This window comes from Corvus cornix, chromosome 4 (assembly GCF_000738735.6).
Source record: "Corvus cornix cornix isolate S_Up_H32 chromosome 4, ASM73873v5, whole genome shotgun sequence".
Lineage (NCBI taxonomy): Eukaryota > Metazoa > Chordata > Aves > Passeriformes > Corvidae > Corvus > Corvus cornix.
Window position 1 is genome coordinate 25,930,484 of NC_046334.1, and position 24,600 is coordinate 25,955,083.

Below are 24,600 nucleotides of genomic sequence, written 5' to 3' on the forward strand. Positions count from 1 at the left end.
TAGCTGCTGTTGTTCTCACAGGAAAAAGGAACCAGAAGTGCATCAGCCAAGTGGCTGCAGCATTGCAATACATTTCTGTTTTTCTGAAAATGTCACTCTGATGACATCCTGTCATCTCAGTGATGCAAATCCTTCTTGATTAGGGAAGAATATTAGCAAACAGCCCTGCTTGGTGGTCAGACATGCCCTTTGGAATATAAAAATCGATGAAACAGGAACATTGAACATGCCCAAATGTTTCTAGATTGGTAACATACATTGTAAGCACCCAGAAAATTTTGTGGTTTTACCTGTGAAAAGACACTTCCTCTTGCTAAGGTGCATTGTGGATCCTAGTAAATGCACTAAGTCCTATGAAATTATCAGATACACTCTACCCCTCTTACAAAACCATCCATCACTGAAGCCACATGGATTTCCAAATACACAAGTTTGTTTTGCAGCAAGGTTGTCACTACAGCTTTTGGTTTCTGTATTTATACTATGAAGAGAGACGCATGAGGCTGAAGACAACAACCAAGGCAAAGGTACTAACCTTGCTTCCCAGGCAGGCAAAAGGGAGCCTGCTGGGAGTACTTCAGGGGAGCATGATCCCAATGCTGCTGGAGATGGATCAAGGTAACTGCCCTTGCTTGAGAGCCTGATTTGTCAGCATCCAAAATACCTCATTCCTCTTTCTCTACAATTAAAAAAAATTAAAATAGTCAAATGCATGCCAAACTGCCTTTGCATCCCTCTAAAATCTTAATTAAAAGGTACTGTGGCCAAGAGTCACATTTTCTGTACTTTTATTTGCCTTAGAAATCATACTTGTATACACAGCAGTAGATGGCTATCTTGCTTTCAAGGGCAGCGATGAGTTGTTAGCCAAACATTTGTCAATAGTAGTTAATGGGAACTTGAGGGGAAATGCTACAACCTGTGTAGAAAGGCTGAAAGGGAAAAGAGAAAATGATATAGTTCTTTACATTAGAAATATGATGTAAAAATGCAGCAAAGGTACAAAAAACCCAAATCCTTTCCTGTTTTCCCTTCCAGTTTCTCTGTCTAGATTTATGTTTTAGTAATGGATGAGTGTGCTGGGCTAAGTCTACAGAATGGGGCAAAACCACAAATATGCAGGGCAGGAGAAATCAGCAGAACATGTTTGCAGGCCATGTGGTAACAGAGTGGCAAACTTGGGAAGGAGATGGGGAAGAAATGGAAAGCAGTATAGCACATCTTTTCTGTACGTTAAAGCAATGAAAATAGTGTTAAACAGTAAGACTTTGCCTACTGTTGACTAAAGTTCAAGGAAAGCTGAGGATGGACAACAGTGACAGCCCTAGGATCTGAGATTCCACTCCTGAAAACACATCCAGGCTTTGCCTGTGCTGGGCACTGACCCATTATCAGTTTTCCTATTGCCAGACTAGACAAATTCACCTCTGAGCACATAGCAGATGCCTGGGTGGCCTAAATTTCTGGACTTCCATCATTCAAACTATGTCAACTACACACTATTACTAATCCTTGGAGTTTCTGTCATTTTTTAACAGAAAAATCTTAAAAGTATTGGCAAGTCTCACCTCTGACACTTTTGTCTGACAAGTGTTATTGTGAATGACTATGACATCATACTAAAGAATATATCCTAGAAATATTTAATTAGTTGGTCAGTGAAGCGGTTTCAAAATTCAGAGCTCCTCTTTATCTTCTTTAGGTGCAAACATTGTAACTTTGCTTTTCTCCCCCACTATTTTATGATGTTCATAAACATACTTTGCCAATACTAAGCAACTGGTTCAGATTTTTAGTTAACTGTATCATTCAAGTGGCTTAAACCTATCAACAAGCTGGTCATTAAATGAATCACTGACCTATTTCTCAGCTACTCAAGCTAAATAACCTATAACTGATGACCTATAAAAGCATCAGTGTGCTAAGAAAAATTATTAGCTGGAGAAGTAGAGCAGCAATTGATCACTTCCCACCAATGTGAACAGAAAGATTCACCAGCTTCAACAAATTCCAGAACTCAACAAATTCTGATGAGAAATCAGATTTTCACAGAGACTGATGTCTAGGGGAAGCACTATGAAGCTCCTACACAGTCACCATTCAACCCTCCTTCCTTAGATTATTACTGGAAAATTTTATGCAAGTATTTAAAATTACTCTAACCTGGGATGCTCCAGAGTAAAATCTGGACCACAGACTCTCCTCAACTCAGAGAGAGATGAATTTTAGATCTAGCACTTATTTCTACAGTGGAACAAACCAAATCTGTGGTCCAGCCACTCTCCCTGCTTAGGTACATGTATGGTTTAGATCCAGATCCAAATCCTGGGCTCTGGGTAGGCACACTCTATATAGAAAGAAGATTTTAAATGTTTGGTTTAATTTTTAAGTCCTCCACTGCTCTTACCCAGCAACAGGCGATGTGTGGAAGCCCCTGGCCAGCCCTCACGTGTTTCTAAATGGTGGAGAGTGATGGGGTGGTGGGAACAGAGGACAGGGCAGTGTTTGGGGGGGGCAACAGCTAAGGTCTGCTCACCCAGACAGAGACAGCCAAGGGGAAGCGAAAATCAGCAGGAGTGAGGAAGGGAGGCAGGATTACCTGCCCCTTGCCACCTCCATCAACCATGGCCCTGTGGACCCCCATGCCAGGCCCTGCCTCCTGGTGGGAATTGAAACCTTCTGTCCCCTGTCATGTACAGCCATCATCACACTGGTGTCTAAGCACTTTCTAGCTAAGCCACCTGCTCATAACAGAAACTGATGTGGATTTCTGCTTTTTCCTCTTCCTCAGCACAAGCCAGCCCAGAATACTCAGTTTCAGACTGCTAAGAGAGCCAGCCATTCATCCCATTTGCTGAAGACAGCCCACTTGGGGGTTGCCTTTTGGGACTGTAAGTGCATGCAGTCTCCCAGCTGAATGGGGGGAGAATTACAGCTTGAAAACCAAGGCAAGAGGGGACGCACTATTGAAATTTTCTTGCTCAACCACCCTGAAAAATGACCTAAACCCTTCCTGCTAACATACATACATGAAGTTTTGTGTCTGATTGGTATTTGTATGATCTGTGGCACTGTGTGTAGATGAAGATAGAAGGTAGTAAAGTCAGGAGTGAAAAGAGAAGAGAGCGGGAGCTCCCTCACCTACAGCATAAAGGTGCTTCAGCCAAGTGCGTGCCTGAAGAGCAACTTCTGTTTTTTTTTTTTCTTCTGCTTTCTTTTGCAATCATTGCTCGCTTGACAGGCCCAGACGGAATTACATCACTTCCTAAAACCCATCAAAGAGAGTCCATCTCCTGAAGAAATGCAGCTCAGATGCTCCCCGGCAGGAAGCAGGAAATGTAGATGTTCGGGTGCAGCAGGGAGCCTGCCTGAGTGCCCCTCAGGTGGCAGCGCTGCCGGGGCAGCATGCGGAGCGCCGCTCTCATCTCCCTGCTCTCTGCCCTGGCGCTGGCTGGAGGATCTGCCGGCGATGGTGAGTAAGAAAGCGCCTTTCGCCTGCCGAGGTGGGACCGCGTGTCTTGCCTGCAGCAATGGGACCAAGTTGGAGGGCAACACCCTCCAAACTGAGCACTGGGAGGAGATCTGTGGGGACTTGCTCTCTGCTGCTTTTTGCTGTGTTTACTCTCTCTGTTTTCAGTTGCCTGTCGTTTTCAAAGCTTTGACTTTTTTTTTCCTCAGACCTATCCCCGAACAGCAGCAAACAAATCCTACAATTCCTACATTTCCTAAATTGCAGGTGTGTAGAGAACCGGAGTTTCCATGTTGACCTATCAGGCATTTTGCTTCTAATTTTAGTTATTTGTTGAACTTTTTAAACTCCACACCCATACCATCAGTGTTTAATAGCAAAGTTAAAGGCAGAGCACTGCTTCCATTCAAAAGGTGACTGCCGATTTCCGCAGTCCCGGTGCACTGAAACTGGTTTAACAAAGGAACAGCCGGTTCCGGAGGCAAATATTTTGAATTCTCAGCTGCAGAACAAAGTGGCCGGCACCATGGACTTAGGTCCTGACCCTCTGAAGGGAAGAACCATGAGTGGAGAAGCCACTTGTGACAAAATGCTGAGGCGCTGGGGTGTCGTTGTAGAGGCTCCTGTTTGCCGGGGTCATTGGTTGCACTGGCATTTTGGCAGCCAGCGACCGAACATGACAGGCAGCTCTTGGAGTGAAACCTTGCCAAGGTGGTGCTACATGCCTTTCGGTGTCAAAGAAATCCCTGCCAAAGTGCCTCGGTACGGACTAGAAGTATTTGCTGCCTCCGTGCTGCTGCAGCGAGCGGGAGCTCTACGGAAGGCGGGGAAAGAAGATGGTCACTCTCAGGTATCACTGGACTGTTCTTAATGTCCTAAAATGCACTGCTGGAATCGGTTTGGTGTGGACGCTTTTCCCCTGAAAAGCAGTACTATAAGCAGGGTGTAGAGCTGGGCTGCAGGCTCCTGGCATGCTGTTGAGCTGCTTGCGCTTAGGAGACTTGCTTAGCTGTAAGAGCGAGCTAAGCGAGGTATAAAATGGTTTGGGTTTGGCTGTGTTACTACAGCCCTGCTGCATTGCAGACACTTAAGGAAAATATGCTGCGAGCATTGAATGTAGTTCAGAATCAAAGCGGTCAGGGGAACAAAAATCCTGCCATGGGGCAGAGCAAAACAGAGGTCCCAGGGAAAGGGAGGAGTACAATGAAGGCAATGCAGAGTGATCAGGCTCCTGCTTCCTTAGCTCGTGTGCAGGGTACTGAGAGCTACTATTTCATCACCATGCCCCCGTGGGGGGGGGACGCCTTAGTCCCGGGGCTCCTCAGCCTCGGTGCCCCCCTGCCCTTCTCTGCAATGGGCATTAGAGGCTGCAGGAAGCACCAGGCAGATGTCACATGCCAGGTGCCCCAACCCACTCCCCACTGCCTTCAGAGCCTTCCTATCAGTAGGTCCACCTTTAAATTCTGGTTGATTTTGGAATGGTTCCTCTTTGGGAGTGACTCAGTCCTGCCAGAGCCCTCCCCAAGCCTTGTCATCTCTGACTCTACAGAGCCAATCCACAGTCACAGGGGAAGGGGAGGAGAGCACCCCATACAAAGGTGGCTTTTGCTTATGCAACCACCCTCAAAATGTACCTGGGGCCATACTCTGACTGCAAGGATGGGACAGGGAAGTTGTGAACTTGGGCCTTGGGGGTGAAATTAAACTGCTGGGGGGAAAGTTTATGTAGGACTTACGTACCCCACGGGCACTGGTGGGTCAGGAACCCCTCTGCTGAGAGCAGCTTCCCAGGGAGTTCCTTTGCTCTCACTCTTCCTTGCTCACAGATCAACAGGGCAAGACCTTTAGGGGAGCTTTTTTTACCCTCTGCCAGACATAGTCTTCACCTTTTAAGTGGTCTACTGTCTAGAGACCATTCACAAAATAGGCAAACAGAGTATGATTAAATCTTGCAGCACAGACAGATTAAAGTCTTTGTAAGTCCTGTTCCCATACCATGCCAGAGCCTCGTAAAAGCCTAGCCTTGCCATTTGGATTATGATTTATGGATGGTTTTCTTCCTGCTACGCTACAATCACTCTAATCCAGTATCTCTGAGAGCATTCCTGAGGTCTCAGCTGTGGGTGCTGGCCTTCTCCCAGCTCCTTACTGAGGGGATGTTGGGGTTTGCAACAGTTCCCTTCCCCTTGCTTTAATGCAGTCAGGAAGCCCTACAGGTAACAGTGTAGGGCATCACCCCTATTGTAGACCCAGAGCTCAGCCTTGCAGCAGCCCTGAAGACCTACCTAGGTGTGTGTGCTGACCCTAGTAACAAGCATTAAGAACCTTACTACAGCTTATAGGAACAGACTCTGACCCTCCAGTCATTTCCCAGGCCATGCTATCTTGCACTGTGTTCGGTGAAACACATGGAAAATTGCAGCATCAGTGGTCTGAAATAGGGAGCAAGAAAATGTGTGAGGGAGAGGATCAGTAAAACATGTAAGATCTCCAAGTGGAAGAGCTGGGATAGTTGCAGGTAGTGCTTTATTTTGTCTGTGTCTCTGTGCTATTGTTTTGAATTGTCATTCAAAGAAACACTACTATCAGAGATCCAGATATTCAGCAGCTTGTACCCTGAGCACAGACAGCAACTCTGTCCTTGGCAGAGAAGTGCCTTTTAGGCTGCCTCCCCTACAAAGCCAAGGTCTCTAAGGGAGCAGTAGTTTTGACCTGTTCCCTCCCTGAATAATGAACTGAGAATGGATTTGAACCCGTTACAGTCACCTTTTAAAATTTTCTAGCACAGCAACAATGTAAGGAATTACAGAGAGGATTTGCTATACTTTCTCTTTCCAAAGTGCAGTGTCCTAAAAAGCAGACAAAAAATCCTTTCTACTGAACACATCGATTTCTCCTATGTATTTACTACTATTCCTCCCTTTTATCCACACACATGAACCATCACTGTTTTATTCAAGTGCTTCAGGGACATTTCAGAAAATCTCTCATTTACATCAGCAAGATTGTATACTAATTTTCAGTCAGTGACACCAGTCTCTTTTCCCTCAAGAGATTTTACTATAGCTGGAAAGCCTCTGGAGCTTTTGAATCTTTAATTTCAGGGTCCTCCTGAGAGCAAGGAGCAGAGAGATTTGCATCACAGTGAGGTCACACAGGTATCACAGATGCAGAGCTAGAAGGCCATCAGATTAAGTAGAAGCAACTAAATGCACAAATTGGTCTGGAAAGCCTTTAGTATTGGGGGTGAGAAATGAGACTACAGGTTCACAGTTGGGACTCTAAGATGTGACTAAATTTGCAACACTGGCTGTTAATGCAGCACTTCAGCTGGATAGAAATACAGAGAGGAAAAGCAGTTTCCATCTTGTATAAATGAGCTTAAACAGTTGTTTCCTCTCTCAGGTTATACCTAGATAACGCTTTCTAAGCACCTCGTTTTAATAGGATCTTGTCTACAGATTAGCCACCCTGAAATGCTTGTGCTCCCTCATCAGAGGAACTTATGCTCCCAACAGCTAGCCTGCAGGCTTTTAAGGATTCCTCTTCCAGCCAGACCGACAGGCAAGACCTGCCACAACAGGCAGCTGGGCAAGCCCTGGCCATGGAAAGGAACAGCCCTTCTTACAGCAACCTGAAATGTGGGGAGAGGAACAGTGCAGGGACGAGCCAAGCAATACATGAGAGAATCATACAGACCATGTGGAGTGGTATGACTGTACCACCAAAGCAAGGTGTGTATGGAGCAGAATGATATAGGATATGGTAACTTTATTCCAGCTTTATAGCCTTGTTCTGTCACCTGCCCATGAGCCTTCCTTTCACTGCATTTTTATAGCTTATGGTAAAGTCTGGAGAAACAAAAATTTTCCTTTCAAACTAGTAAGCCTGGCTATCCCAGTGACATAGCTCTCGCTTTTTCTCTATCTCATTGCTTTTTATTCTGTCCGTAGGCACTATAGTGTAATTTGGAAAATTCCCTTGAGAGAGCCCAGTCTTTGAGTCTGATGGCAAGGCAGCAGAGAGACCAATGCTTCTACAACAGAACTGAATGTGCTGACTGCCAGCTATTTTCCTGTGCTATTTTCCTTTGCCTTGCATCCAAGTGAATTCAGAAACCTGTTTGCCTGCTTACTTCATCAGGAAGCCCATATCACCACCTCTGTGTGCTGCAGCACAAACCTCAGAGGAAGAAATGCTGCAACAACAGAAATGTTGTTTGATTGAGATGTCATTTTTTGGACTCCAATCTGTTGGTATGTTCAACTGCCTCTGTCTCCCATGAAAAGCAGGTTTAGGAGCACCTCCAAAACTCAAGCAAAGTCCATCAGTGACCTAAGCATATTTTTAAGGTAGAAAATATTGAGTAATACCTTATACTGTGGTATCTGCATACAGGGACATAGCTTTTTCATAATTTGTAAGAACTGTTAATTGGACCTTTTATGAGATGCTGCTAATGCTTGCTCAAGCATTTTGGTTCCTTGAGTACCAGATCCTCTAATATCTCAGTTGTGGAAACCTGAGAACTTCCTGCCTTCCACCTCCAGCTTTTTAGCTTCCAGTTCCAGCTGTGTCCACCTTCCCATCAGGATGGGATGCAGCTGCATGCCAGCCCCTCTCCCTTCTGCTCTTGAAAGCATGGGAAGTGGCAATACAGGCTGGGCTGAAGCTGTGGTGTGTTCCCATCCACTTCCCTTAACATGGGAAGAAGTCACCAGCATTCATGCCCCAGGTGGTCCAGACAAAGGTGAAGCTGATGTGGTTGTTGTATGAGCATTTGCTCCTTGGACAAGATGTGCAGAGAGATGAATATGGATGTTGGACTGTAGCCAACAGCATGAGGCTGAGCTCAACAGGAGAAAGGGCACAGGCTTTGCAAAGTCAAGGAGATATCTCTATGGTCACGTGTGACTTGCTCTTTGTTGCACTCCACTGGCCTTGCTTTTCCGTCCTGAATGTCATGCTGTATTGTAGTCAGATTCCCATTTGCAGGGAGCTAGTAGATCTCTGCAAGATGAAACCACAGCACAGTTGACAAGACATTTCATGGTACGCATTATCACTGCAAATCTGGCGTGGAGAAAATGTATGAACAGCACCTCACAAAATCTCCAATTTTCAGATGCTCTTCTGCCCTGCTCCAAACCTTGTAATGCCCAGCTTTAATTCACCCCACAAAACAGCCACTGGGGCCAGCTGCAACACAGCCCACTTGCTATTCTGAGCACTTTAAATTGAAACACTATGAAAAATAGCAACTATCTTGAGGTCAATCACGTGTGTCTCATGTGGCCTGGGTGGGTAGCTCTGGCAAGCACTACAGCTGCACCAGGAAGCCTGAGCCCGACACTCCCTGCTGGACTGGAGGCACGAATCCTTCCCTGGTGCAAGCCACTGGGCCAACACAGGTGCAGGCTGTGCTTTCCTACTGTGTAAAAAGGGTGATGTGTGGGTGGCCTGAGAGTGAGAACAACTGCTGGGTGACAGGTGAGGCATCCCTTGAGGCCGAACTCTGCTCCTCAGAGGGGATGGGGGAGCGGGATGTGTTGGGGCAGCAGGTAAAATGCAGGAAATAAGAGCAATATCCTTGCAAGAACACTGTGCAATTGGCTACCCTTCTGCTGAAAGATGTATTTAATTCAGTCAGAGAAAAGATCTCTGTAAGAGGAAATGGTGTTCCCAGAGAGATGCCGTTTTGTCCCTGGAATTATGCAAAGTGAACAAAAATATGTCAAAAATATGCAGCAAGGTCATTCTCTGTGATTTGCCATTTTCTTTGCCTAGAGACTAGAAAAGGTAATTCTATTTCACACAGAGACAAATGATTTGAAGTCTGTTTCATAGTTCAAAACCAGGCAAAGTAGCAGAGATACTGGAAAAGTCTCTCTCAGAAATCAAGCACAGCATACTCTGCAGCTGAAAGTTTATCACTGCAGTTAATGAGGTGTGACTGTTTGCTTTGCTTTAAAGCCACACCATGCTTTAGACATTTGAAAAATCCATTTTAGCTCTACGAGTAAATGAAAAGTAAGGTATTTTCTCCACACCCTTTCCCTATTTTAAGCAACAGGCTTGTCCCTCTTGATATATCAAATGTGGCAGGCAATAGGTTTCAAGGGCGATGGCTAGAGGAGGAAAATGAAACAATGTCATTGAAGAGGCTCGCTGAGGCTGCAGTGGCCCATCAGCTCTGCCTGTGGCACAGTCCATCATGCCACAGTCTGCAGCACAGACATCGCTAGTGCTGCCTCGCCGTGCTGTACAACAGCAATTGAAATGGAGTGGCTGCAGGCACTGGGAACTACAAACTACCTTGGAAAAGAAAAGTCAAACGGCCAAACTAATAGGGGAGAGGAGCTCTTCCTCCTGTCCTCTGCGATAAGATTAAGGACAGCCAGCAGATCACGGGAAGGCATGGAGCAGCACACACCTAGGGGTCATTACCTGCAAGGGAGGCAGAGAGTGTTTTGCTCTTGACTGAAATACTGAATACAGAAGAGAGACTATTGATACAAAGTGCTTTGCCACAGAAGAGATATCATTTTCATTGTCCTATTGTGGTGCAGAGTCTGGTGACCTTCACAGTATTACATTAAGTATTCAAATTCTTCCCTAGTTTTCAGGAAAGGATGAAACAATCAGATGCCTGTGTGATATGTGCAGCATAAAAATCTAGATAAAACACTGCTGTCACACTCAAATCATTTTATTCATCTGAAATTGGGTTTCCTTGAATACAGTCTCATGAAATACTCATCTCCTCTTTGAGACAAATCTGGTGGGAGAGGAGATGCTGCAGAGTGGATTAAGCAAGAGATAGCGCTCTAATCCCAGTTTTTCTCTCTCACTTGGCGTCCCTGAGAAGGACAGCATCCCTGTCCTTCTGATTTCTCATTTGTAAAATGGAGATGATAACTGCTCATCTCTCAGGGCCATTATGAAGATTAATGTGTTTACAAAAGCATTTAAAATGCTAAGTACTTTTGGTTCCAGTCCTGTGAGATTGGAAATGCCAGCACTGAGGTGCTGAAAACCTTAAGCTCTTGCTAACTCTAGTGGAAACTCTGGCTGCCCAGCACTTTATAAGAACGAGGAGAAACATGTAATTGCAAAAGTCATGAAATCCCATCCTGCTTTATTGCATAAAATGAGATATGCACTGTGCCGGCATTGTATCTGAAAGGGCAGATAACACAAAAAACCCATAGTTTAATTTCATGCCAAGAAAATTATTGAAGGTTTTGCTGTTGTAATTTATCTAAAGACTGATTCTTGCACTTCTGGCTACAACAGGATTTTTGGTGTCAGTATAGAATACTCTATCAGCCCAGAATTTGCTGTACTTCTTTTAAGCTTTTAAACTCTATGACAGTCAATAGACTCTTACCTAGACACACAAAAAGCACTTGTGTCACTATTACCAACAGCCAATTTTAGCCATTCTTCTTGCAAAATGCATGAAAAGTGAAACCAGAACTGAGATCAGAGCTCAAAACCCCCACTCTTAGCACTTACGGGGAATACTCAGCACTGATGCTTTGCCACACACTCCTTCAGCCAGCCTGTAGGATCAGACAGAGGAACAGCTAATTGGACCCGTATGCAGTAAAGTCCCCATGTTACTACCACCTCTTCTGGTCCATGCGGAAGTGGAAGGCAGCAGCTTTTACATCCTTCAGACTTCCTTTCGTCAATTCTGTTTTTCACAGTAAGACAAATTTAACAGATTTGAGAAAGGCACAGAAACAGGGAGATGAGTGAACCAAAGAAATTGGTGAACCAGGGATAATGGTCTCCCTGAAGGCAGTACCTAACTCCTTGGGTAAGGGGAGGGATGAATGTACCAAGACTGACACACAAAACAGGCTGGTGTGGTTTACTGAGAAGTAGAATAATTTCACATGAGAGCAAGACCGATTGCCAACCTGCAGGAAAATAAGTCTGTTTGTGCAAGGCAGCTCTGTGCAGATAGATGACACATGCTGACGTGTCCCAGTAAAAGTCAGCTGAAGAATGTGGTCATGACTTGTAAGATTTTGTGACAAATTTGAGATCTAATTTTACATCCGATGCTCAAGACTTCAAATCTGTGTGTATGGGGCATCTGGTGTTTTGTTTTTTTTTTTAATACATCAAATGGGAAGTAAATACTAAAGCTCTACACTGTGACTCACTGATAGTACTACTGAAACCCATAAAATGTTAAGTTGTCCTCATATATTTGGCAGGCCCTGGAACCGATGGATCAGGAGACGGATTGGTGATATTACCCACTTTTACAACAACACACCTTCCTGCTACAGGTCCTTCGACTGTGGATGACCATGAGCCAGTACTTGTAACAGCAAGCACTACTGAAAGCAGCTTTGAAACACAGAGTTCTCCAAGTACTGAACTGAATGCTGTGAATGATGAGGACAGCCTAGAAGCAGCAGAACAGTCTATTTTGATATATGTTGTCCCTGTGGTGTTGCTGGTCCTGCTGATCTTCTTGATCATATTTTTTGTAATGCATCATAAAAGGAAAAAGTCTAAGCAAGGTATATTTGTCTTCTTGTGCATCAAAAGGCTATTTTCAGGATGTGTTCAACATTAACAGAACATTATTTTGAGGCATGGGGTGCCGCATTTAGAATGCCCTTCTCTGATTGCAGTTGCACATTTGACAAGTAAGAGAGGGATCCTCCCCAGCCAGCAGTACCTGGTCATGGACCTCTCCTTGGGCAGGAGCTACTTCTGCTTCTTGGCAATTCCTGCTCATGCTGCCACACCCATGGGAGCCCTGGCACCAATCTCTGGCTCCTGGAAATGCTGAGAATGCTCAGGGATGTAACTGTGGCTGCAAATGCTTGTTCTGTCTTTCTGCTCAACAACTTTACGCAAGGTGAAATTAATGCTTCTATAGCCCATAGTGCCCACAAGGTAAAGCTGCTTGGAGCTTCAACAAAATAAGAACAAGCAAAACCATTTTAAGGAACAATTTTAAGGGATCCTGATTCCATAGGTTGGTGGCTGCTGTGAAGACATCACAGCAAATGAGCTAGGTCAGACTGCCTGGGTGCTGCAGTAGGGTGAGCAATGCTTCAGGAAGGTGCCATTATCTGTTAACAAAGGAATTGGTAACTTGGAGTGTCAGGCCACAGAAAACAAAGTGAGGTGTCATATTAAAACCACATAGTTGGTAAGTGAAATCCTGAAATAGTCATATCAGTGTCTCTACATGGTCAGAGTGCAGCTCTAAGCTCATCAGCCTGCAGACAGTGCAACACATTCAACACAGATTTTAAGTCAAGTTTTCAGGGCATTTTTAGGCTGCATTTGCCTGATCACTGGGTTTCCCTCTAACAAAATCTGAATTTGCAACCAGACACCCAGTTGTCTGCTTGTTTCTGGATGACTGAAATGCAGGTACACTCTTCAGAGGGTTAGGAAATGTGGTGCCTTTCAGGAACACGATCCTGGGATCTCATGCCCCGTGCCAACTGCTTGGACCTGGAATTTTGAGCATCCTCAAGGTCAAGGCTGGGGCAGATGGCTCTGTGGTTCTGGGGTGGCTCTGCAGTCTGGGAATGTGCTGGAACAACTGGGAGGTATCACCCACTGGCAACAATGAATTAAAAATAAGGTGATTTAAGACAGGTTTTTCAGTCACTTGATTCCTGGAGGTAAAGATATTTATCAGAATTATGTCTGTGACACCATTGCTTTCCCCATCTTTACTTTGTCTTGGAGTCACAAGTAGCATTGGATCCCTTTTGACATCTGGCTAGTTCAGCTTCATTTGCCTAAGATCAAATCTGCCATGCAGTCCAACTCCTCCCCACCCTTCTCCCCATGAGTGGCTCCCAGAGTCTCCAGACAGAGCTGGATTGCCTGAGTGTAATCTGTAGCAAAATGTCCCGATGCTTCCAGTAAACAATTTTTTTTCAGAGGTGGTTCCTTTTCAGGATACCATTTCCCTCAGCACATCTGTTTTGCTGAGGGAAGTGTGCATCTGCCCTGTCCTGCCCACTGCAACACCAACACTGGGCTTCCTCCTAGTGTGGCTGAGCTAATAACGAGCTGCTTTTAGATTCGAAATAATGGGGTCCTCTGAAAATTACAAACAGGATAAGATGCTTTGTCTTTCATCTGCAATTTAGTTTTTATGCCTTTTGAAAATGCAACCTATTTTACTTGACCCTATTCAAGGCTTGCAGTCTGGACCTTGTAAATACAATGGAGTATATATCATGCAGAATTATGAACACCAATTCTCTTCTTTTCCAGATGAGCTGGGAAGTGAAAATGTGAAAAGGTAAATTTTATGAATACCATTCTTTTTTTAAAAAAAATTCTTTTACTCTAACCTTTGTCTCCTTCACTATCTCTTTTAATTTAGCTGTACACTAAACATCATTGCCTTTTGCCATCAATTGAACTAGCTATCTCAACAGGTGGCTAAAGTGTGACTTCAGTACCCGGCTGAAGGTTTAAGACTAGAGCAGGAGAACAAGACTTAGTGGTGACTGAGGCAAGGGCTGCTCCACAGACACCCACAGCCCACAGCCCTTACTACGCCTGCTCTTAGGCACCTCCTGCTCCACCAGCCACAAGAGGTACAAGGTGCCCCATGAGCCAAGGGGATCAGTTCCCAGGCTCATCACAGGCTTTTACAATTTAGAACAAGCTCTGTGTCTTGCTCCCCTGTTTTTCAAGTTTGTCTTCTTACTCAGAGGTGAGGCAAAAAGGCTTGCCTGGCTGCCCCAGGAGCAATGCCTTAGCTGCTTGGAAAACAAGACAGAAGCTGCGTGGCTCATATCAGAGTGATAATTTTTATTGGTACCTTTTACTGAGCTCCATCTTGCTAATCAATGCTGAAAGTTCATGAATTGGCTCTACGAGAAAAAAAAAAGGTTTTCTTGCTAAAAATATTTTTTCTATCATATGACTGCAGGAATGATAAGCAAAAGGGAGCTAAGCAGAGACATTTAAATAAATGCAGCTACTCCACTCCTGACCTTTCCTTTTGAAGTCACTGCACATGTCAGTCACAGATATGATGAAACTTTAGGCCTTCAGCTTTTAACACTGGAGCAATGGCACTTCTGTCACGTGTTCCAGGAGGGCAGGAACAAATTTTTTTTTTAGTTTTCTATTTACAGCAGGGAGAGTTTTCAAGAAGCTGCAGTGACCCTGTGCTCTGGCATGCCCCTGGCTGCACTATCTGAGTCCCTCTGCGTGTTATGTCTCAGCTGGCCCTACCTCTGCCCAGGACTGGCATCTCAGCGCCGCTCCCTCGCGTCTGTTTGTGGCCCCTTGGTTCACACCCACTGGGCTGACATCTTCTCAGATTACTAGGCTAGGATGGCTTTCCACAGCTAATACATGTGTCTGGAATTATAAGAGAGTCATACAAAATCACTACATTGTAAATTGTTTGAATTAAGCATTTTGTGTAATGGTTTTTTGCCCCCTCTCTTCTCTCAAGTCCTATTTTTGAAGAAGACACGCCCTCTGTTATGGAGATAGAAATGGAAGAGCTTGATAAATGGATGAACAGCATGAACAAAAATGGTACACGGTAACCCCTCTACTCCATCCTCCCTCTCTTGCCTGCTGACGTAGATCCCATGTATAGGAAATCAATGGAAGGTGTTTTGTATGCATATCACTGCTTTTCCTACAACATTTTTAGTTGCGCTCTTGACTCCCTCCTACTAAAATAACTGAACAAATGTCAGGGAAAGAATTTTTCAGAGGAGTATTTTAGTTTGTGTGGGAGTTTATTTTTAATATGTGATGGAAACTCATAAATGTTTTCAGTTTTCAGTAGACATTTCTATTAAACACACTTATAGCTGTGAATGTTATTTGTATTTTTAAATACATATTTTTAATGCTAAATACTGGTTTCTCTGAAGTATCTAGTCCTTTCAGTCTCCAGAATTTCTACAGTTTTGTGCTCCACATTGAGGCATTGTAGAAGAAATATGTATTTGCTCATAGTTCAGACCACCATTTATTTAAAATTGCTGCCAGGAACCTCTGAATATGTCCTTCCCCTCCCTTGCAAAGCTATCAGCCCATGGAGCAATTAGAACATACAGTAACTACCAGCAGCTGCATCTTCAGCTCCCTTCTCAGTTACTTCTAAGTATCTTGCATTTTACCCCCCATTTTTCTCCCAGGTGAATTCCCCAGTCAAAATCTCTAAGGGGTCTTCATTGTCCTCAAGAAGTTGCAGGTTGTTGGTAAGCCATGAGTTAACCAAGGCCTGATTTGGAACGATGAACAGCTTTTCACTGGCCAGGAAATGCTGAAACACTGGTATTTTTTTCATTCCTGGTCCCTTGCCTTCTATCCAAATGGCTCATTTGCCTGACCTACTAGGCATGCTTTGTTTTTCAGGACATAAAGCTCTTTGGAGCATTTCTTTGCATTAGCACAGTGCTCCACATGATGGGGTTTTGACCTTCGCGGTCTGTAAGCTCTTGTAGAAAACATGTGCTAAGTGGTAGTAGTGAAAGAGAGGCATTAAGTGTATTGCATGGGAAAAAAGTGGTGTAAAATATAGTTTAAAATTTTGTGGAGAGAAGGAAACAAATATTTTACATACTTTTTTTGTGTGTGTGTGTGTGTTAGCGTTCCCTAAACTCCAGCCCCAAATTCCCAGCAGGACTATAAAGCATAGGTGCAACTGCCAGCAGTGGAAGATGAGCAAACAACCCTCCCTGTGGCAGTGTGTAGATGACAGTCCTCGAAAGTAGCTGATTTGTATAGGTGTACATAGACAACTGGAATATATGTAATAAATAAATTATGGCAACACCGACCAAAGGGAAGGAGATGTAAGATTTATGCTATGGGGACTGTGCAGATAAAAGGGTGCAGAAGTGCATCTGCAGATCATTATTCTAGAGTGACTGCATGATAAAAGTTGATACATTTTTAAAATAAATGTAGAACAACTGCCAAGTGTAACTATAGTCTTGTTTCTTACCCTTTTCCAGGTGACTGTGAATGTTTGCCTACTGTAAGAGAAGAAGAAAAAGAATCAATTGCCAACCCGAGGTACATTAATTCATTATATTATTTGAAGAAATATTGTCAATGTCATTAAAAAATAATCTAGTTTTTTTGTAAGTAATTATAGAATTATTCTTTGGTCAATCTAAGTTTTAAAATTTTTATATATAGGGACCTTGACTTCAACTTAAACTAAAGGCTTGACACACTTATTTCTAAACAGGTCTCTTCCTGTAAACTGCACTTCTAAATAATCTTATGCCTTACAAAGTGGTGAAAGACAGACAACCAGATTGCACAGATGGAGTTTCACTCACTGATCAGACTTTAATCACAGTTTCCCAAGGTGTTAATACAAGCATTCAGCATAGCTTCCTTGGCACTCTTCACCACAGGCACCCAGTTCCCCTCTGCCACCTGGTGCCTATAGGTTCTTGGGAACCACTACCAGATGTTTTGGCTGGAGCTGTGACCTGACAGACAGGGACTTGTCTGACTCCAAGAAAAAAACAAGAATGAGAACCACGAAGGACCTTCCTGGTGCCCCCCTGCAGCACTCCCCCAGAGCTGGCACTAGTTGATAGTCCAAGCAGAGATCCCAGTGGGATGCAAAACCGCAATCCTGACAGCTTGTAAATTTAAAATCTTTCTGGTTGGTTTCCTCAGGATTTTGCCCAGAACTCCTAAACCCCTCGCAATTTTCCCTAATTAAAAATTCTAGTTCCAGCTGGAAACAAGAGGCTGTACATTGCCCTTGCCTGCACCCTTGTGTTGCAGCTGCATTTTGAGGAGTGGGCAAAGCAGCTGCTCTGTGCCAGGTTATGATAACAAACAAGCCATTCTGTGTGCCAAGAAAATCCCTGGTGCAGCAGAAGCAGTGATGCAATCAGGCAAGGCCAGGAGCAGGGAGACGACCTAGGTCTTCTGCTTCCCATGGCATCAGAGAATTCAGCTGAACATGCCACTCTGGCAGAATTTCACCTCCCACTGCAGACTTGTCATAATATTCCAATCCTCTTTTCTGAGTTTCCTTTCTCAGGAATAAAATAGGGATGTTAAATCACCACTGCTGCAGAGTTTGCTACTCAGTTGCTCCAAAGTTGCAGTTTCAGAGGAACCTTTGGATGGGGCTTGTCACCTACAGTCACTTGTATTTAAAAGGTTTCTTTTTACATCTGTTGCAAGTGAAATCGTTGTTGTTGTAGTTCAGTTCTGTTTGAAAAAAAGAGGCTTAGTTCCTAGGTTCCAGATGAAAGCAAGCACATTAATTTTACCCTTAGAAACTGGAAAATATCCTGGATTTGTTAGCCATCTGGGTCTTCCCTTCCTGCCACTAGATGATAACTCAGAGGGGGGAAAATTGTTAAGGAGAGGCAGCTGCACAGCAGTTCTCTAAAAGCAGATTTGCTGAGCCTACCACTGACTATAGCAGGGAGTATAGGACAAAGAATGCTTGAGCCATAGGCTAACACCAGCAGAAGTCATACTACACAACACCACCCTTAGCATTGCTGACTTTCAAAATCTTTAACAATTCATTTTAAGGGGAAAAAATCATCATGACCTACCAGCTTGAGCTGACATTTTAAATACCATCCTTGTTAAAGGAGTTTTTGTACTGGATTTGCATTAAGCCCATCAGAAGAAGGGGGTTTTGCTCCTGGCTATCAAAAGGCATCTTTGAGCTACACCCTACCTCAAGCTCCCCACCTGTAAAACAGAGTTATTTTAGAGCACTACAGTGAGGCTTAAGCCTTGATACAAAAAAGCAACCCTGTTCAGATAAGTATGCTTCAGTCAGAGCAAAGGCACACAGATTATTTAAGCAAATTTTCTTGTGAATGGTATCTTAGAATCAGACTAGATTAGAGAAATTTATGCCCTTAAATTGTTGAAAGGCAAACAAATGCAAATAAAAATAGGAGATTTATCTCTAAAACATTCAGAGCTGCTCATACAAAGGATATTAGTTGAACACAAAGTGCAAGAATATTAGATTCCATTTAAGATTCTGAAAGACTGCTTTGTTTGGGCAAAATTCTTCTAAAATTAAGGTAATTTCTTTTTTAGATTTTATTGATATTTCAGTATGGGAAACATCTTGAGGGTACACTGAACAGAGATGGTATTTTTTTGCTTCACAAGGATGCTGAGGGGGAGTTCATCAAGACCCAAATGTCTTGAACTATGAATGATTTTGATATAATTTTGAAAACATATGAGACAAAACATTTCAATAATGACACTTTGACATTTCCAGAATTAAAGTTGTTCCAAAACTGCTCTTCAGATTAAGTGAATTTTTAATATAAAAATTTTTGAAAGTTTAAAGAACAGAATGGTGTGGCGGTAAAATATTTCTAAGTTGAGTGTTTCCCTTACCCCAAGGCTACTTCAAATTTAATTTAATGTGAAATTTTGAAATATGCTTCATTTCCATGTGGAAAGATATTTGAAGTGGTGGGATTTCTGGGTAGACAAACAAAAAATTGCTTCCTATTTATTTCCAATTGAATCTTGTCAATCCAAGATCTGCTACTTTTCCCAACCAAATTCTTAGATGAATAAATAATGTCAGAAAGATAATTACATACAGATAAATAGACATTTTCAGCAGCTCTTTTGAGCAAGGAAAGTGAAAGACTAAGAAGTAAAATGAAACAAAGCTATGATTATGGCAAAATGTGTACTCATGAGCATCAAGGCTGCACGTTTGTGCACAGGAGGCAAGATACGATAGCCTGGGCTCCCTGGGAGGTGGGGTCCCCTACCTTGGCTTTGTAGGCTAAGTTACAAACATACGTATATGCACATATTCAAAATTTACATACAATTTTCAAAAGACATATTTGAAATAAAAACTCTTGCCTTTGAAACCTAGTGCTAGAATCCTGATTGTGCCTGAGCACAGAATTGCAAAGCCTCTCCAGCTGCCCTGGGCCAGGGCTCCCATCCCATGCATGCAGGAGGGAGCAGGCAGTGGGTGCAGGGTCAGCAGGTGAGGGATGATCTTCTGTGGTGCACAAGGGGGTAGAGACCAATCTCTGCTCCAGGGACCTTTACTTTCCCAGAAAAAGAAATGCAGCCTGTCCCCTTCACAGCATGGGTTATTTGAGGGTGTGGAGTACAAGCAATGCCCATAAGCTTTATCACCTAAGAGGTTTGGCTTATCTTGGGTGCTGCTGGGTACCCTCCTAGTCTTTCTGTCTGAGAAAGGATGACTCCTTCTTGTGGAGAGATGTTTTGGGTGGCTGCTAAGTCGGTACACAAAGAAGTACTGCATTCCCAGGATGTGCCTCAATTTGGCAAGAGACTTAAGAAAACCTGTAAAATATTACAAGTGGCCCTTTTAGCTTCAGAGGTGGTTTAAAACCTTGATGTTATCCCTGCTGACTGAAATCAAATCAGCCAATATAAGATGTCACATTTTTAACATTGGCATGAGCCAAACGTTATTAAGGAAGTGCTAGGGAGCAAGCCACTTGGGCAGAAACCAGTGGGACAAAGAGAAAACGCACCTGTTATGAGGTCAGATGTAAACCAAAAATTCCAAAGTTATCCTCAGCTGTGGAAAGAGGGCCAGGAGCAGGAGAAAGGCTGTGCAGGGCTGCCACAAACCATCAGACAGGAATCAGAGCAGCCCTTGCTGCCAGCATTGGTTCATCCATTGCATGAGTGACAGATTTATTTTCTGGTAACACCTTCTCATGAACTCTAGAGATAGTCTTGCATGTTATTTCCTTCTGAGACAACTAACCCAACAGTGTGACACTGGTGTTTTTTTCTTTTCCTTGTGTACACAGTGATGGTGAATCATGAAGTCCTCAGAACAGCAAAGAACTGGCTAAAAGGAAGCAGCACACAAGCTCATTATCTCCCAGATATTGGAAAGACTGGATTTAAATATAATTCCTCTCAAAAGGCCAGGGAAGCAAATGCTTTTGTTGTGTCCTGCTTTATATGGTCTTCAGAAAGGAAACATCACCAAGGGAAGAGAAGACAAGAAAAAGGAGAAAAAAATGAAAAGAAAAAAAGAAAAGCACTGTAGCAAGATTAAGGACTGATTTAAATTCTATTTGCAATGAGATTCACCACAAATCAAGAGAAACCTCTTTTTTACCCTGGCTAAAAGTTCTCAAAGTAGTCCATGTTTCTGTCTGGCTCTGCAGTTGTGTATTGTGCAGCACTTAAAACCAATTCTGTTCCAGGCTTCGTGGGTTTCTTTGTTTTGTTTTGGGTTTGTGGGTGTTTGTCGCAGTGTCCATAATTCTGGACTGCCCTGGTTTGGTGAATGTGAAGCTCATTCCTATGCAGTGTTTATTTCTCAATTTTCTTTTTCTGAACGGTGCACTGATTTGCACAGGACTGCTGCTGGGGAGGTACCAGGCTAGGACTGACAGACCAGCTCTGAGGACAGACAGCAGCTGAAAAGCCTCTCAAAGGAACAGCCAGAAGTGACTGCAACCCAGCGACTGCATGGACTCTGCAGAGTGCTTTTTGATTTTCAGATTAAAGGCACTGTAGAAGTGAAAAGTATTATTTTGAGACTGCCTTTCAGTTTGTTATCTCCACAGATGAGTGCCCTGGGATAGCTCTCCCCATGTAACTCTCCTCCCTGCCCAGGGCTGTTCTCTAACCACCTACTTCGGGAATATTCAACTTAAAAACATTTATTTTTTTAAAAAAATGACTGAGGTTGAAAAATTGAACAATTCAGTACTCACAGTTCAGTACTCACATTAAATACAGGTTTAGATAAGTATGTTATGCATAACTACTTGGTCAAGAGGTTTGCTGCTGCTTCTGTTTTTAAATACTGAGCCTGCAATATCTGAAAGACATGGACTTCCAAGTGTGCCTGGTCACCTTTAGTTACAATGAAAAAAATCAGACTCCTGGGATACCTGAAGGTGGGAATATGAATGTTGTAACTGTGTCCCTTGATTTTAGATAGCATATCTCTTAGGGATGTAGCTTAAATATGTAACACACATAAAAGTGGATCCTTGTCTGGGCAAAGCTTCGCTTGCCTTATTTAAAATAGCAAATTCATATCCTACCGTATCTTATATCCTACCTATCCTCATCTTCTATTTAAATATGTAATGCCTTCCCACTCAGTACATGTTTAATATGATGAGGTTTTTTTGCCTGCAAATAATTCACTGATATGTTACTATGCATAGCTTGATTAAAGAGAGAAAACAAATGCCTCAAGCCTCCGTGATGCCGTCTAAGTATCACTAACAGCTGACAAATACAGAGGATGGTTCAGCTTTTTAAATACTTAAAGACATGTCAAAATACAGAAGGAAAAAGATGTTTAGAGCTAACCATATTCATTCATTACTGAATTTGACTTGATTAGTAATTTCCTCAAAGAATAAAAGATTTCTTCATTGTTTCAAAACAATTTATTGCAAATATTTGATTTAGTAGATGAGTGATGGTAAATAAACTTTCCCTGCTTGGATGATTTTTAACTTTGAAAAAAGTATTTTAAGTTCATCTTTCACAACTATTTTTTTAAATGTTTCCACTATTTCCTGACAGTGGACCCATCCTGTAGAATATTGGTTTAAAAGAATGCAGTCACAAGGGGAAGAAAAAGTGCAAGATTGAAATTTAGAAAATTTTTAAAAATGGAAGTAGATATTTTCCGGTAGCAGGTTTGTTGGCAACTTCTTTCCAACAGACAAAAATGTTTTGCTCAGATTTCCTACAATTTGCAAAGCAGTAACCTGAAGATGCCCAAAACAGAGAGACTGTTTTTTTAATGGTTCAAGATAAAAGGCTGTATTTTAAGACCATTACCAGCCATGTGGTTGGAGGGCAGTCAGTGGGACCTAGCAGTTCACAACACCAGTGTCCAGTGGTGACTCTCACCACACCTTGCTCCAGTCCACACAGCTCTGTGTCCAACAGCCACTGCCTTCTCCCTGGAGAGAGCTGAAGCACAGCTGGACATGAAGAATAGGAGTCCTTGCCTTTCATAGTTTATTTTTTTTGCTTTTGAAAATTAACCAACTCCCAAAGGTGACTCAGTTCTGGCACACTGGTGATCCATCACCCTGTCCGAGCCACACATTGATAATAGTGCAATGCACTCACTCAGTTTGCTGTGGCGTTTGAAAAGAGCCTGTGTTGTGCATGTTGATGGTTTGGGATTAATGTTAACTCTAGATCGTCCTTCTGCCAGATAAAAAGCTGTACAGCTCCACACAAGTTTCTCAGAGATTAAGTTTCACTTATATATTTTATTTTTCAAGTTTACCTTGAGAGAATGTATTTTCTGTAAACTTATGCCATTAAGCATTAATTCTTATTCCAGTATTCATGATTAATCAATCTCTACATAAAGCTTTAAAATAATTTTTTTCCAGAACTAATGTCTAGGTTAGAGCTTTATAATTATTCATGGTATGTCACTTACCCTCTCTAAATTCTGGCACGCTAGAGAATTTATTTGCCTCTTCAGGAACTTTTCTAGGCATTTAAAAATACAAAATAATGCTTTGGGCACTTCCTTGGCCAAAGGAAGTTTTCTCTATCTGCTGATTTTTAGAAGTACCAACTTAATATGTGCTGTGTTACTATTGAAAAATACGCCATTCCATCAAATCTCACCTGTCGTCAGGTCCTGTTCTCCCTGTGTGAAACAGACCAAGGGTCAAGTAATTTGCACTTCAGTATAGTTATGGATATTTCCAATAGATTCCCTCAGTACTAGACAAATATAATTTTCAGCATTTCTGTTCTCCCTGAACATTTTTACATGATTTTTATTCTTCCCCTAGCCCTACACTATGGAGGGGATCACTCATTCATCTGATTCCTCAGCCCAGCTCTGCACTGCTCCGTTTCACCCCACTGGTCTCTCTCTTTGATCACAATTTTCACACTGAGGTCTGCATTTGCCATGGCCACTGCCCAGCACCCACTCACTCGCTTACAGCCAAGCCTTTCTGTGAACACCAGGTTCAGCGGTGCAGCTTCACCATGGACACTGCTTTGGTCCCTCTCCTCCCTCACCCCGTTTGGTATTTCCCCCTTCTGCTTGCTCATGTGCCCCTTGCTCTCCTGTTTGTTTTACACTTGTCATCACTTCCTGGTCATTTCCTTTTGCACAGTTTTGCCTCAGCATTTTAATTTTGTAGGTGGATTGAATTACAGGGGATTTAGAACATTTCACACCTACATTAATACAGGCAAAACATTATAATATTCCAGTTCATGAGTATTAACTGTACACCTTCTGTTGTTGTACCTTTATTTTTCCTAAATCATTCACACAGTTAGGTCCTCTAACCCACAAAATAAAAAGGAGAACAACCAGACAGCACATAAGACAGCAGCAGACTCTAAGAATTTTTTTTCACCATGCACTACACAGTATTTAAGCCTCTGTGGTAATATCCTCGTCATTAGCCTGATCTGAGCCAACCCATCTCACCGTCATCTTGGAACATCTGCCAGTAACTTGTAACTCAAGTTATCTCCCTCAGTAGAAAATGAGAAAAATATGGAAACAGGAAGTGTCTCTCACTACCTATTGTTCTAAAATGTTTCACAAATGTGATGATCCCTAAGGAACTGCTACCTCTTCTTCCATTTCCTTCAATAATTTCAATAGTTATCCAGCACTTCAAGAGAATTTGACATCTAATTTACAGTATGAGACCTTTTTATCCTGCAGAAAAGCTACAAATCCAAAGGAGGATTTGTTTGAGAAATACAAAGGTAATAAGAAGGGTAATTAAGAACCAACATCTCTCCTAGATATGCTAAAACCCAGTATCTGAACAAAATAGAAACAACTCCTGCATAAAGTTACAAACATAAGGTTGCTGACATTACCAGCAGCTAATTAATTCCATAAGAGTCTTGCACTTGTAAAGCACATAATCCTAGCATCAACCTCAGCAAAAAGGAACATTCTTTTAGTTTCTAGATAATTATAAGTTATAGATTTGTAGATAACTCTTGCTCTGAGATTAAAATAAATAATATTTTTTGTAATGCTAAACTCATTGGGGTACTCTAAAATGAACTTTTGTTAACTTTCTTATGTGAGACTGCTGTATACTCAACTGTTTTATCAAATAAAATGTTCCAAATTA

The 24,600-nt window shown here is 42.7% G+C and overlaps 1 protein-coding gene across 2 annotated transcripts; it reads left to right on the top strand.

Moving 5' to 3' along the window:
• Positions 1 to 3,259: 3,259 nt before the first annotated feature.
• On the top strand, positions 3,260 to 24,600 carry TMEM154 (transmembrane protein 154). 2 transcript variants are annotated; one of them, XM_010411792.4, is made up of 6 exons: positions 3,260 to 3,472; positions 11,701 to 12,012; positions 13,742 to 13,769; positions 14,943 to 15,028; positions 16,465 to 16,525; positions 20,284 to 24,600. In XM_010411792.4, exons 1-6 carry the CDS (start codon positions 3,406 to 3,408, stop codon positions 20,297 to 20,299), a joined length of 570 nt encoding a protein of 189 aa, XP_010410094.1. In that variant the 5' UTR covers positions 3,260 to 3,405; the 3' UTR covers positions 20,300 to 24,600. The 2 variants fall into 2 exon arrangements, with proteins under 2 accessions (XP_010410094.1, XP_039407286.1); XM_039551352.1 differs by lacking the exon at positions 3,260 to 3,472 and adding an exon at positions 6,842 to 7,203.